At 39.3% G+C, this 16,204-nt stretch overlaps 1 protein-coding gene across 1 annotated transcript; it reads left to right on the forward strand.

The window, feature by feature from the left end:
* Positions 1-705: 705 nt before the first annotated feature.
* On the forward strand, positions 706-2,239 carry LOC108192648 (transcription factor bHLH87). Its single transcript, XM_017372541.2, has 2 exons — positions 706-863; positions 967-2,239. The coding sequence occupies exon 2, from the start codon at positions 1,003-1,005 to the stop codon at positions 2,122-2,124; it is 1,122 nt and encodes a 373-aa protein (XP_017228030.1). The 5' UTR covers positions 706-863; positions 967-1,002; the 3' UTR covers positions 2,125-2,239.
* The last annotated feature ends 13,965 nt before the right edge of the window (positions 2,240-16,204 follow it).

The raw sequence follows: 16,204 nt of genomic DNA on the forward strand, positions 1-16,204 counted from the left end.
CTATACTATACAGGTTAAGATGCTAGTATCATATGTATGTCAGGCCCCGAACTCATTTATATATGCTCTCTTCTGGTCCTTGTTAATTTCATAAATAGATAAAATCCTTTAACATATACAGTATACACACACACCCTTTGATGCACATATAATGATTTGGTTAAGATGACAAAATAATTAAAGGTGTTTTCACAAAAATAAATAAAAAATGTGCTCCAAGTCTTACATTCCCACCAAGACTGCTCACAGCAGCCTTATCGTTTTACTAATCGATCGTCACTATTATTTTTCAGTTTATTCAGATATATATGTAGCTAGCTAGCTCTTCCTCATATTTGACATGTTTATCTTCTTCTATAAGTTACCTCCACATCTCCTCTCCACAAATATATGCACTCTTCAACTCCATCTCAACAAATGACATATGCACCTCTAACAAACAATCCTGCAGGTCAGTCATCAATGTCTGCTTCATAATTATCACTATTCTTTTTGTATACGAGATTTTTTAAAGTCCAGTAGCTTGTCGTAATTTTATTTGTTGAAAATACAGTTTGGATTTGCTTGGACTTTTCTCTTTCTGATGACATATTTATATATAAATTAGGAACAAAATTTGGTTCTTGAGCTGACGGCAGCTGTGGTTGTTTTTCTTTGTGATCAGTTTTTCGCATTTATATAGTAGTACAAGATAAAGACAGGTGGTTGTACTGGATTGTACACAAGTTGCTCATAGCAAAGCAAGTTGATCAGCTTCATTAATCTTTTCTCTTTTATCTATTAATTCTCAGTGAGAACTTCAGGAAGATAAGATTCAGATCATCCTAGAGCTAACTCTGATCAAGTTTTCGGGCCTTGATAAGGTACTTGGCTAGGGTTCTCATTGAACAATATAAATTTTGTTTTAAGTGGTGATTGCAATTTTTTCTTCTGCTAGTAATTAAACTTGTTTATGTTTTCTTGTAGGATATTAAATAATTGGAAGCTTGTTTCGAAGAACCTATGGATTATTTGGACTGGGAATGCTATCCAGCAACATCTTCGTGGAGTGATCATGAAGTTGCAGAAGCTTATAGTGGTGTAAAAACTGGTGACCTCCCTGGAGCTATGATCTTAAAGCATATTGAAGAGCTACACAACATGACTTGTACGACTGAGCCGCGGTCTCATCAACTCGAATACTATTCAAATCCTGAGAAGATACTCAGCCAAATGGTTCAGCATTTGGCAGTACCATCACTTGATTCATTCATTGTTGCTTCCAATCCAAGTTATCCATTAAGCCAAACAGAAGCTATAAGAATTTCAGAAGAGCCGCCTGAGTTGCCTTCGGTAAAAAGGCCTTATAATTTTGTGATGGAAAACACACTGAGTGGCCTAATGGCTACTACTTTTAAATCCACAGCTCCTGCCAACACGGCTTCTCTCGAGTCCCTTGATTATTGCTTATTATCTGCAACAAACAGCAACACCGACACATCTGTTGAGGACGATGGCATTAATTCCATATTCTTTTCTGATTATGGTTGCAGAAATTTAGTTAATAAGTCAATTTTAACTGGTGCTAACAGAGGTAAAATATCTCAAAATTTCGGGGAAAAGTTTTCTACCAGTTCTAGACTGGTCTCCAGCAATCCACAGCCACAATTGAAAAAACGCAGAGTACTAGAGAAGCCACTGAGCTCATCAAACATAAGCTTTCAACAGCCGAGTAACAACACATTGTCTGGTGCTAACTGTCTAATTGAGGAGCCTGATTCAGAAGCAATGGCGCAGATGAAAGAGATGATATACCGCGCAGCAGCCTTTAGGCCAGTGAGTTTCTGTGATGAGGTGGTGGAGAGGCCAAAGAGAAAGAATGTGAGAATCTCAAGTGATCCGCAGACCGTCGCAGCGAGGCAACGGAGGGAGAAAATAAGCGAAAAGATGAGGGTTCTGCAGAGGCTTGTACCAGGTGGAAGCAAAATGGACACGGCCACCATGCTGGATGAGGCTGCAAATTATCTCAAGTTCTTAAGGTCACAAGTTAAGGAATTGGAAAGTTTTGGGCAGAAGCTCTGTTTTGGGGAGTCTGGAACAAATGCAAACCATCCTGTAACTCCATTTTGCATGCGAAAGAATTGATTCTAGCTGGTTTAGTTTCCCCTCTAACCTAATCACAGCACAACTTCATAAGGATATAATTAAATTGTTGGTGTTTTTTCTATATGTGTTTAATCAATACAAGAGTATCTTTCTGCAGAAAAAAGTCAGTCATCATCATTCAATCATTCAGTGATTTGGTTTTCTTATCATTACTATCTTCATGCAATTCATCATTATTACTAACATGAAAATTCTGTGTTGGACATTAATGTGGATTGTCATGATTACACAATTTGTTTCTAATTCAATCATGACTAATGATTATTGTTGTAAGAGTAGTGCTGCATGCAAACCCCAAATTCTTTTCCAAATTTTTTTCTCCCAAATAACATGGTTAACAGATTCTTCATTTTAATCCGGTGGTTGATGTGTATACAGAAGATCTCATTATTATTAGTATGAGTTGAATCAATCATACATTGCCAATTAAATTTTAAAAAAACATAAAACTAGAAACACTTTTTGAGATAACCAGCATTTTCATCGTTGTAATCTGAAATTCACTCTGATTTAAATCCATTTACAATAAAGAAAGGAACAAAGTTAAATATTTGCAGTACGTGGAGCTTAATTACAACATTTTTCGTAGGGTCCCATGCCATCTTCCGGTGAAAAGGGTTTGTGTTGTAACATTCTGTTCTATAAGTCGGTGATTAATCACTATTCTATATCTCGCCGAACTGATCAAATCTCCGATTAATTATCGATCGATACGATTACTCCTCATCAATTGAATTAATCTCCGATCAATCTTTGTTCCGTGACTTCACCAATTACGTCCGATTCTCGCTTTTTACACCACTGTTGTAACATAAGATCACAAAGTCATTTAGCCAAAAAAGAAAGAAAAAAGATGACAAGTCATTACAAGTTTACAACAAAAATTCACTACAAGTCTAGTAGAATGAAGAATGTGGTGCGAGATAACCGATGCGGGAGACATTCTCTTACATAGCAGTAGCACGCAGTGGACGTTGGCGACTCCTGTACTGCTAGTCATCACTTGTTCCTTTTTAGTGTGTCCGAATGCCACGCGTGTTCCCCGATTATTACCATCATCATATTGCTAACCACGTGTTCTCTTCTACCAAATTATTCTTCTTACTTAGAGCATCTCCAATAGTCTCTTAAATAGGCTCTTAAGACTAAAAATAAGGAGCATGAGAAAATATAGAGCTCCAATAGACTCTTAGTGGCTCTTAAAAACACTAAGAGTCTATTCTCTCTCCTCTCTTTTAAGAGCCACTACATAGCTCTTAAGTTGTATTTTATAATACAATATTCTCTCTCACCCATTGGAATTTGAACTTTTGTCATAATGGAGTTCAAATAAGAATAAAATATAATGTTAGGAGTTGATATAAAGAGCATTGTTGGAGCTCAAACTCTTAATAATGTACTAACTTGCTAGGAGCTCAATATTTTATATTATATTTAGGAGCAAACTAGGAGACTATTGGAGATGCTCTTAACCAACCAATCATGCATGCCTATTCCTCTTTTCCCTTGAAAGAATAATCAGTTTTCACAAAACCGCCCATCCAACATTAATGTCCCGTTGAAGTATTTTTACAGAAGGATTACTACTCCCTCCGTCCTATCAGGACGTACGTTCACTGTTTGCACGTATTTTGAGCCTCTTATAAAGCATAGTTCAAAAACGTTTTTTTAATTTAACTTTTTGAAAAATTTTTTTAACATTTGGACTTTCAAAATGCATGTCAAAAAATAACGTAAAGAATCTGGTGGGGCTACAAATTTTGAATCCTGACTCACAACCGGAAAATGAGTCGATAGCCGGGTTTCAGAGCGTAGGCACAACGAGCGTTTGACTATGTTTAAAAACTCAGCTTATATCTTTAGTCAATTTTGGGTGTTAGACCCCGTTATCACTATATTCATATTTATATTCAATCATGGATATTTTGAATATTACGATCCGAAAAATGTTCTCAAATATCAGTTATCAACGCTACATCGTGTAGTTTTTTATATATTCGTCAAAAATGCTACATCGTCTAGCGTGCTGTATAGATTAAAAGAACATAATGCTAATTTATGTAGCAATCTGTTAGGACTAAAAGAAGAGAACATTAATAATAAAATGTTACACAATCTAACGTTTTTCTCAAATTGAAAATACTAGATTATCCGGCGTTAATAACTGATATTTGTTGCCATTTTTTCCAATTTTGTTATTGTAGACATTACTTCTAAATTTTGTGAAATTCTGTAGCCATTTTTCGTCAATTTCAAGTGATACTATTTTTTTTTTATCACAAATTCATTTCTAATTATAAATTGTAAGTTATAAAAAAATTACTCAAACAAATAAATTATATTAAAAAGCATTATATTACTGAAATAAATAAATTATGTTAAAAATTATTTTTCAACTAATAAGCCACTTGATTATAAATAATAAGTAATTTTATAAAATTCAGCTAAACCGCATCATTAGCAGGCAAAATAGTCTTCTTCCGTCCCAACTAAAATGATATCAACGCAATTAAAGATTTAAAGTTGTATTGTTGTTAAAATTCTTTGACTTTAATATAGAAAGATTTAGAAAAAACGGTTAGTTGTTTAAAGTTGATGAATAATACGTGCGGGGTGATGAACGGATGGTTTTATTATTGCTATAATTAGATATTTCTGTTAGGAAACAATCCCAGCTTTCCTGCTTGCTCTTGAAATATATATAGCATATCTTTTGCTCATATCATTTTTTCAAGTTGATCCACCACCACCTCTTATCTCAAAATATTTAATACGTTTTCTGTTTTGTTTTATTTTTTGCTCTATCTCATCGCTCAGTTTCACTTTCACAAGTTTAAATACAATGAATATTCTTAGATATTTTTATATTTTTTGAAGGAAAGCGTGGATATTCTTAAATAGAATATATATAGGAGGTCAATGCACAGAGTCCAACCGGACTGAATCGAAGGTCAGATTTTTATAAATGGGTGGATCGTAGACAAGATGGTTTTTGAAGTGGACGGGAAGGAAAAACTGGCCTGGACCAGTTAAATCGATGAATAAATATATAGAATCTCACTTTATGTAATACGAGTTTTATATAGTGAAAATAGTGAAAGTAATATTGTTTTGTTACCGAATAATACAACATTAACAACATAGAATATCTATAAAATGTTTATTTTGTTTTTCTGAAATAAATGTGTATAATGATTGTTTTCTTAAATATTAATTTTCCTCGCTAAAGAATTTGTTGTATAAGAGACAGATATAGGAATAACGAGAGACCCATATGTCATGTTCGGCATATAAAATATTCATAATATTATATATACATAAGATATGTTAAGATTATGTGTTAAAGTATTGCCTATTACTCAAAGACGCGTGTATACATATTTGCCCATGGTTTACGTGCAAAACATATTGCATGTCATATATTTATTCAATTAATACTTAATATAAAATATTTTATAGGTCGAATATGTTGTAGGACATACAGATATCCTCATATCCCAAGTCTCTCGGAGCATCTCCAATCGTTGGCTATAATCGTTGGTTAAATTAGATCTATAAGATATTATATAATGTAAAAATAATAGGTTATAAATATGTTTAAATATTTAGATTGTTATAAATGAAATATATCAGTTTAAATATTTAGGAATAATATTAAATTATAGGAATATATCAGTTATAAATATGAATATTTATAAAAATAATAGTAAAATATTTAGAATATATAAGTTATACTATATCAGTTTATAGAAAACATTTAGAATATATAAATATGTTTAAATATAGTTATACTATACAAATATGAATAGTTATACTATATCAGTTTATAAAAATATTTAGAATATATAAGTTGGGTATAATTTAAAAATATTCAGATTGTTATAAATGGAATATATCAGTTTAATATGGTAATAAATAATATGTAATCAGTGTGAAGAAGGAAAATAAATTGCGGGAGATGACTTGGAATTCGCTACAGATCTATAGCAGATCGACAAATATAATGAGGATGGCTATAATTACACACAAGGGGTTGCTATTGTTGGAGTTATATTTTTTGTGAACTATAAAATTTAATTTTGGAAAGCGACATGGACTTTTAGCCAATGAGTTGTGAGGGTCGGAGATGCTCTCATTAGTCTTCTATACAAGGTGTTAGTAGATTGTTTTTCTGTTGGTGTTAGTAGATTGGTTTTTTATATTTTAGTTTTAATTTAAGTTGTTTTCTTTTTGAGTACATTGAACGTATATGAATAGTTTATGAATTTGACCAAATCTGAATATGAAAACAAAGAATTATTTAGGTAATAAACGAATTCAAATATGAATATATATATTTATATTAAAAACCAGTACCAAAATTAAAATATTACTCTCGAATTATTTAGGTAATACCACGTATTGGTATTACGTGTAGTATATAAAAATTTCAATGCATGAAGGTTTATATATGATCTAAACCCTATATCATAGCACGTTTTATGAAAATATATTTAAGAGAAATCTAAAATTACGTACAAACAACGAACATAAAGAATCCAGTAAAATGTAGTGATGACAATTTTTTTTTTCTAGCGAGAACATTAACAATGTGTTATATTGTTTTTTATTTTTACAACTTGGCATCGATATGTTTATACATTTTAATATTGATATGTTTAATAGTATGACAGTGATGATTTGAGGCAAACTTTTGTCGTTTATTTTTTCCTGGTCAACTTACAAATGTTAGTTTAATTTATTTTGTAGACAAAGTAAAATAAATGTGACATTTACCCACCTAACCAACACGAACTTTTAATCCACGTCTGGTAACTATTAGAAAGCGTTCATTTTTACAGGTTTGTACAGCGCTAGCAGTTAGTCATTTTGCTTCAAAGCCATGGAGTCTCTTTTCCTGATGGAACTTGAAAATGAACCATGCACCGACCGTGTAATAAGAGTACGACTTGCATGGAAGTGGTTGGAAACCGAAGATGATGGATCTGTGGTTGGTTTAAACCTGATACTTAACGAGCAATCTGTAAGTTTTGTTTAAATGATGAAAGGCGCCCCCATCATGAATTTAAATTCATGTAAATAAATTTATAACTGTGTTGTACTAATTTGAGTATTTTCTGTTTTTCTACTTCGTAGGGCAATCGTATGCATTGCTGGGTTCCTTCTCCCTTATTCCTTGATTTGGATAAAGCGTTTGTGAAAGGTGGCCTCTACGTGATTCGCAACTTTCTGATCATTCCGTATACTGTGAAGTATAGATGTTTCGAAGCTGGTTTGCATTTAGTACTCACAACTACTTCCGTTGTTTTGCCGTCATGGAGCAATGGTGTTCTATCCCTGAAGAGATCTTTGGATTTTTCAATCTGAAAAACATTCCTGCAGCGCTTGAGCAAGACTCTAATCTCATAGGTAAACAAAAACTTTAAATGTAAACATTTTATCTGAACATTTGTATAATATTTTTTTTATATAAAATAATATAGTATTTTGACATTTATGCAGATGTCGTTGGTATCATCGAAGATGTGAAATATCCCCAGATCATTTCAAACCGAAAGAATAATCAACAAATTTATCGGGATTTTGTTATTACTGATTTGGTGTAAGTGTACTGTTTTGTTGTATAGATAAGAGATTATTGCATGACTTATAAAGATTTATGTAACTGTGTTTACTTTTGCATGCTGTAACTAGTGAAAGTGTGAAAGTTCGTTTCTGGGATCAGTTCGCGCTACACTTTGATAACCTTTTAAATGAAGCCTCCGTTCGTCCAGTAATCATCATTATTTCTAGCTGCAAAATGAATAGGAACAACTACAATGGTGTAACAACATTGACCAATATGCCTGCTACGATTATTAGCATGAATGGCAATTGTTCTCGTGTAGATGATCTTCGACAGAGGTAAAGGAAATTTGTTATTTCGTACCTTTATACGGAGGCCGTATATAACAAATCCTTCTGTTTCATATTTTTTAGGTTCTGGGAAGTTAATGGCTTATAAGGAACTTGGAGCTGTATTCCTTCTCTACGTGTTTTGCAGCGGCATCTGTGTAATAGCAATATAAAATATTTTAGCAGTATGTTGTATGCATGTATTTGATTTTGGAACCATGTGATCGAGCAGTCTAATATAAATTGTAACTTTTGTTTACTACGTCGCCGCATAAAATTTTCCCCTTATTTATGATAAACGATCATGTACAATATATTTTAGACTCCATTTGTTATGTTTTAGTTATCACATTTGTTTTTGGGTTGGTTCATTTGTCACCAATACTTGGTAAAAAATAGATACTTCTGAAACTGAAACCCAAAAAGTAGAACCGGTAATACTTCGAATAGTAGTTTGAATTTTTTATTGAAGATTATTTTGTTCCGGGTTTTATAATTTTGATTTTGGCAGTTAAATGTCTACCCTTATTGCCACAATTTAATTATTTCTTAAAACTAATCGCATGACCTTTTATTAAGTTTTGGAAGTATTATTAATAATAATCGTAAATAAATTTTTTTGTAAATTATTAATAATTGCAAATCAAGTTTTAGGGAAAAATATAATAATTACTACAACTGTTTGAAAATCTTGATATCTATTATCTCAGTAAAACTTTGAAAATAGAAATTTGGAATTTTAATTTATTTTTAAAGGCAATATGTTTGTACGCATATGCTAGGTGGAATTAAAGAAGAATGCATTCACATTTTTTTACACGAGCTTTATACAAATACCGAGTTCATTTCATTTGTCACATAAGTTGTATAGACGGTTGTGTTTAGAAACTGAAGAGAAATTATAAATGCATATATACTGTACGTGCATGATGAAATGCATGGTGGATGAATATGAACGTGGAAGGTGGACGTAAGCAATGAATGAATGTTAAATTTAGTAAATAACCATCAAGGTTTTAGATCCTATAAATGGAGATATACTGTCTTGCGTTTGTTATTCCCTTTCCCAGTTCAAATCATATATTTTTCTAAAATATCTTACTTCTCTTATATTGCCATGCCTCGGATTCCACAGCCAGAGCATATAATATTACAACTCAACCTGGAAATAGTTTTATATATATTCTCTATTCTCTTAGAATCTGATTTTAAAGATTTCTGCCATCTGTTCCAGATATGGTTTCCTTATCAGGGAAGGAAAACGGTTCATCATGTTTTACAAAATTTAGACTGGACTGGGATGCATAAACACGACAGCCCTTGGTTGGAGGAAGATTATAATCGTTTTTCCATGTTTGTATCCGAGTGCAGGGATCGAGGGATAAAGCATGCCCTTTGTTACGTTTCATGTAAGAATGTTCTTATTGGAACGTGTTATGGCCAAATATCAACTCGGCGGATGATTGCGTAGACCTCGCCTCAATTCACGGAAGGAGCCAATCTCTGAGATTGTCCTCGCCCATTATATGGACCTCGCCATCTATGAAACCCAGGAAGTGAGGACCCAGTAACATATGGATCCAGGTCTAAGGGACGGTCCTCGCCCAGTTAGTGTCCTCGCCCAGTATGGACCCTCGTCCTAGGCATGTATCAGGCTACGCGGCCCATTGACTAGCGGCTCAAGTCTTCAAGAGGGTCCTCGCCCATTGTCGATGGACCTCGCCCAATGCTTACCTTCCTCGCCCAATACTGAAAAGGGCCGAATACGCCTGGCTCTCAGGCCTAGTTATTATTGTTTTATCCAGGGCCCAGGCCCACCATCAGCCTCGCCCTATGGGAGGACGGAGGGCTGGCCCAAACAGCTGAGTCTGAGGAGGTCCACGTGGGCTAGTGCTGGTCAGCCCACCTAGTTCCATGCTCCTCGGAGGAAGCTGGGCTCCAGAAGCCCATATCCGTCTGATCTAAGGCGGTGGCCCATAGCTGGAACCAAGGAATGAGAAACCTATTCGGATTAGGTTACTTGTTCCCCAAGAACTACGTCTGGCTTGATCCCTATAAATAGGGTACGTAGGCACATCGTTTGGGGATAAGTCACAACCCTTGCAAGAACGAATACTCCTTCGCTCTTGTGAGAAAACCCTGATTCCCTGAACGATCTCAGCCAAAACCTAAAAACACCACCCATACTCCGTCGTTTGCTGTCATCGTCCACCACAAGTTCCAGCAACCCTCCCCGAATCTTGTTATCACCAGATTCCTCCGTTAACAATTGGCGCTAGAAGGAGGGGCTTTTGACATCTATTGGAGGAAGGATGTCTCAGGATATGAACAAAGACGCTACGGATCAGAACCAGAAGGCTCCGGTAGACCCAACTGTCATCGAGATTACTGACGCACCGCCACCACCACCGTCCGATAATCAACAATCCCTGCTCAACACTCCCTTGACGACAATTCAAGCACCCATCATGATGTCCAACACCCAGATCTTCGACACCTTCGCCGCCTTCACCAATACCATGAAAGATGTCTCTACCCGCCTGGATTCCATGGAAGACGTGGTACGGTCGCTGTCCAAAGACACCGGGAAGCCGCACGAGCAGAGTCGTCGTCACTACACTGGAGGAGAAGGGAGCAGGGCCAGGTCCTCCCATAAGACACATCGCCAAGGGAAGGAACCCATAACAGAACCACCAGAATCAAACAAGAAGGCTGATGATAGGTTTCGCACTATAACACCCCGGAGCTTGCACTACGATACTCCCGGGACGCGACGTCCCCTTGAAGACCAAAGACAAGCAAAAATCGTGATCTCCCAATACATCGACAAATCCTTAACTGAAGAGCAACGACGGGAGGCCAATAGAAAGCACGAAGAAGAACTTGCCCGGGATATCCGCAGTATCAGACAACAACATCGACTCGCAACCGTCAAAAGTGAGTTCAAGGGCCATCCCCCACCACCAATCAGGGGCAATAAGAAAGTTCTTGAACCATCTTCGGAAGGAAGACGTTCTTCTGGGAACGAGAAAGCTAACGAGGAGAAACAACTGGTAGTATATGAAGGGAAGAGGAAGCCAACCTATCCGGAAAGGACCTATGCAGGAAGTTCCTATAGAGAGAATCGCCCTTCGTCACTTACCAGGCGTCAAGACCACCGACAGAACTCCTCTCAGGACCATCGCTTGGGCTATCACCGAAATTCGTCTCAGGACTACCACGGGAACTACCGACGCACCTCGCCTCACTACTATCGCCGCCCAAGAACACCTCCGATGTACCGTAGCTCAGCATCACAGTCTGACGGGCGCATAACACCCTCCAGCAGCCAAGGCCCAACTCCACAAGGAAATCTTCCTCCTCCACATGGAAACCTTCCTCCTCCTCCGCAAGGAAATCCTCCTCCTCCACATGGAAACCTTCCTCCTCCACAAGGAAACCTTCCTCCTCCTCCGCAAGGAAACCTTCCTCCTCCGCAAGGCAACCCGGTAATGATTGCAGGACTAGATGGTGTATCTGTGGACGCTCTGAAAGGATTGTTGGTACAATTTGGCGTGCAAGGTCACACGGTTCCAGAAGAAGCAGCCTCCCCCTTCTCCACCGCGGTACGACAATCCCCTCTACCGGCAACCTTCCGAGGCACAGGAGATCTAAGGTATAATGGAACAACGGATCCGGCAGAGTACATTGGGCGCTTTACAACGGAGATGGAGTTACACCAGGTATCTGATCTGACCAAGTGTCGACTTTTAGCTTCAACTTTGAGGGGAAACGCCCACCAATGGTTCCAGAAGATCGGACCAGGGAGCATTGGGTCATGGGAGCAGATGCGTAGGATGTTCCTTACTCAGTTTCAATCATCAATCCACTATGCCCCACCTGTTACCACTTTAGCCAATATCAGACAGAAGGAAGGAGAGACTCTTCAAGCCTATTTCCGGAGGTTCAACGCTGAAGTCCCACAGGTGAGAGGAGCAACCGACGAGACCGTTAAGAATTTCTTGATAGCAGGAGTGAGAGTAGGCACGGACTTTTGGAAGGCGCTTCAGAGGAAAGAGCCACCTACACTAGCAGCCCTGTATCTCTTGGCAGAACCATATAAGAGGGAGGAAGAGGCTCTCGCAAGTATTACTAGACATGACGCCAGTTCATCAAGGACATCTAGGCAAAGGAAGAGGGATAGGACACCAAGTCCCAGGAAGGAGAAAAAGAATACGGTCAACGCCCTTGATATCAGACCTGTCTCGGAAGAACGGAACAGCCCGCCACGCCAACCTAGCCCTATAAGAAGAAGGTCAGATATCGATCATTACACTCCTTTGGTTGCATCTATTGAACATATATTCGAGGTGAACAAGAAATCAGGGATCTTTAAAAAACCAAATCCACTGACCTCTACTCAAGTCAAAGATAAGAAGAAGTTTTGTGCCTACCACGAATCACATGGTCATGATACCCACGAGTGTCGCCAACTTAAGGAAGAGATTGAACAGTTGATCAGGAGTGGTAAGCTGACGGATTGGGTTGTCAGAGAGGTGAGAAAGCATAAGGATACTCCCATCATCACTTTAGTACCCGAAGCCGAGTCTGAAGCACCCGCATCTACTGAACCCCCAAGAACAGCCAGAGAAGGTAGCATTCATACGATTTTTGGAGGTCCACATGTGGGAGGAGACAGCAGGAGTGCCATGGATAGGTATGCCAGGGAAGCTAAACAACCCCCTCTCACTAATGTCTTTCGTCTTTCGGAGAGACCACCTAAGCTGTTCAAGGGAGAAGATACCCAGATCATATTCTCAGAGGAAGATGCTCGATGGGTCCATCACCCCCACGCTGATGCTCTGGTCGTAAATGTAAGGATTGGATCAAGGAACGTTCACAGGGTGTTTGTGGACAATGGCAGCTCTGTAAACCTATTGTACTACTCCACTTTCCAGAAGATGGGTTTACTAGACAAGGATATGACTCGAAAGACAACCTACCTATACGGTTTCACGGGGGATGCAATCAGAGTTAAAGGGACTATAAGGCTACCGGTAACGCTCGGAGAGGACCCGGTCTCCGCTACCCAAGTGGCTGAGTTTATGATCGTAGAAGCCCCAGCCTACTATAATGCTCTAATCGGGAGACCTATTTTGAAAGACATGAGAGTTGTAACCTCCATATATCATCTGTCTATGAAGTTCCCAACTCCCAGGGGGGTAGGTTGTATCAAAGGTTGTCAATATGACTCTAGGGATTGCTATAACCGTACCATAAAGACAGCCTCGAAGTTCAAAGCTGATATTGATCCTGACGAAGAGATGCTCGACTTCAAAGAAGAGAATGCGGAGGAGACAAGAAGATCCTTTAGACCACTCAGGTTCACCAAAGGCTCCACCAACATGATTTATACGGTACAGTTCCCCGAAGAAGAGAACCCACAGCAAATTGGGTGGGAAGAAGAAAAGCAGAAGAGGTTAGAATGGAAAGAGACGATAACCGCATTCCCCAACCAAACCATATTGCAAATCGAAGGACCTCCGCCTATGCCATCCGACACATTCGTCGAAGGGATAGTCGAAGAAGCCAGCGAAGATGAAACAGAAGAGCAGAAGCTGATGCGGGCGAGAAAGGGAAAGATGGTTATTGACGACCCAGCATTACACCCATCAGGTTACCCGAGGCTCCCCCCGTTTGAAGGAGAAAGTTCAAAGTCTGCTGACACTGTTCATCCGAAGGATAATGATGACGATCTAAGTGATGTCGATCTTGACCCCAGACTACCAGAAACACTGCAGAAGGTAGGACCAGCCGAGGACACAGTTGGGATCCTGGTTGACGAGAATGATGCAACGAAAGTCTTATTCATTGGTACTCGTCTTGACAATCTGATGAGAAAGAAGATGGTGGATTTTTTGAAAAGCAATCTTGATATATTCGCCTGGAGCCATGCTGATATGACAGGAATTGATCCGAACATTATGTGTCACCACTTGAAAATTGATCCAAGGAAGAAAGGTATCAGACAAAAACGCAGACCCATCAGCGGTGAACGAGCAGAAGCACTAAAAGCGGAGGTCGATAGACTTCAGAAGGTTGGTTTGGTTAAAGAAGCTTATTACCCGGAATGGCTGGCGAACCCAGTGCTGGTGAAGAAGGCCAATGGAAAATGGAGGGTATGTATCGATTTCACAGATCTGAATAAGGCATGTCCAAAAGACAGTTTTCCCCTTCCAAGGATAGATCAACTAGTTGACGCTACTGCTGGCCACGCCCTGTTAAGCTTTATGGATGCCTACTCCGGCTACAATCAGATCCCAATGTATGAGCCAGACCAGGAACACACCTCTTTCATCACGGACCGTGGTCTCTACTGCTACATTGGAATGCCTTTTGGACTTTTGAACGCTGGTGCTACTTATCAAAGACTAGTGAATATGATGTTTAAAGACTTGATAGGGAAGACGATGGAGGTCTACGTTGATGATATGCTTGTGAAGTCTAAGAAGGCCCCAGACCACATCAAACACCTTTCCGAGATGTTTTCGATACTCAGGAAGTTTAACATGAAACTCAACCCACAGAAGTGCGTCTTTGGCGTGGAGTCGGGAAAGTTTTTGGGATTTATGGTAAATCACAGAGGTATAGAGGCTAACCCAGCAAAGATACAAGCCTTGCTTGACATGAGATCGCCCAGCACTGTGAAGGAGGTCCAAAGTCTTACAGGAAGGATAGCCGCCCTCAACAGGTTCGTCTCTAAGTCAACTGATAGATGCCAAGAATTCTTCAAGGTCATCAAAGGAGTTGGGAAAGATTTCAGTTGGACGGCCGAATGCGAAGCAGCTTTCCAGAGTTTGAAGAACCATCTTTCCACACCTCCCATGCTTGCCAAACCTCTCGAAGGTGAAACACTTATCCTTTATTTGGCTGTCTCTGATTATGCTATTAGTGCTGTTCTTGTTAGAGAAGAGGGGAACTTGCAGCTGCCTGTGTATTATGTGAGCAAAAGGTTGCTCGATGCTGAGACTAGATACACGAATATGGAAAGGCTGGTTTTCGCCTTACTCCTGGCAGCGAGGAAACTTAGACCATACTTCCAGGCTCATAAAATCGAGGTACGAACCTCCTACCCGTTGCGCCAAGTTCTGTACAAACCTGAGGCTTCAGGAAGGATGTTGAAGTGGGCAGTTGAGTTAGGACAATTCGATATCGAGTACAAGCCCAGAAGTTCCATCAAAGGCCAGGCGTTGGCCGACTTCATATTAGAGTTTCCGAACGACCCTGTGTTGGTGGATGAGGTATCAAGTAGCGGGGTAGAAGTTAAGTCCGGAGAAGAAGAGGAGGCTTCCTATCCATGGTGGGTGATGAACGTTGATGGGGCAGTCAATCAGGATGGTGCCGGTGCAGGCATCTTACTTACCAGCCCCGAGGGAATGAAGTTTAAAAGCGCCATACATCTTGGCTTCCCTGCCACCAATAACGACGCTGAATATGAAGCCTTAATTGCTGGATTGAGATTAGCAAAAGAGTTGGGCGTCCAGAGAATCGCAATCCACAGTGACTCGATGTTAGTAGTCTACCAGGTCAATGGGGGGTACCAGGTAAAGGCATACAGAACAGAACTTTACATGAACCTAGTCCGAAGGCTGATTGAAAATTTCAAGACGGTTAGACTCGAACAAATCCCAAGAGAAAGTAACGCCGAAGCTGACTCCCTGGCCAAGGCCGCATCTCAGAAAGATCCTGGAGTTTTAGGAATGATCTCCCTTGAGTTACTTGATCACCCTAGCGTGCCCGAAGCCGAGATACACCAGATCGAAGCTGAAGAGGCTGTCGACACATGGATGACCCCAATCTGGTCTTACATCAAGAATGGTACCCTTCCAGAAGACAAGATGGAGGCAAGAAAACTACGCTATAAGGCAGCCAGGTACGTTGATTATGAGGGATCACTCTACAAGCGAGGCTTTAATCAACCTCTACTGAAGTGCATCGGAGGCGATGAATGTAACTACATCCTGAGAGAGGTACATGAGGGAATATGCGGTAACCACTCGGGGGGTAGCTCGTTGGCCCAAAAGATACTCCGGCAAGGGTACTATTGGCCTACACTAAAAGAGGATGCGCTAAAATTTGCTAAGGCTTGCGATAAGTGTCAGAGGTTCGCCAACTACGTCAACAG

The sequence above is a fragment of the Daucus carota genome, chromosome 6 (assembly GCF_001625215.2).
Source record: "Daucus carota subsp. sativus chromosome 6, DH1 v3.0, whole genome shotgun sequence".
In the NCBI taxonomy this organism is placed as follows: domain Eukaryota; kingdom Viridiplantae; phylum Streptophyta; class Magnoliopsida; order Apiales; family Apiaceae; genus Daucus; species Daucus carota.

Excerpts from the sequence above, each read along its gene's own strand:
- LOC108192648 (XM_017372541.2), top strand. The coding sequence starts at position 1,003 with ATGGATTATTTGGACTGGGAATGCTATCCAGCAACATCTTCGTGGAGT.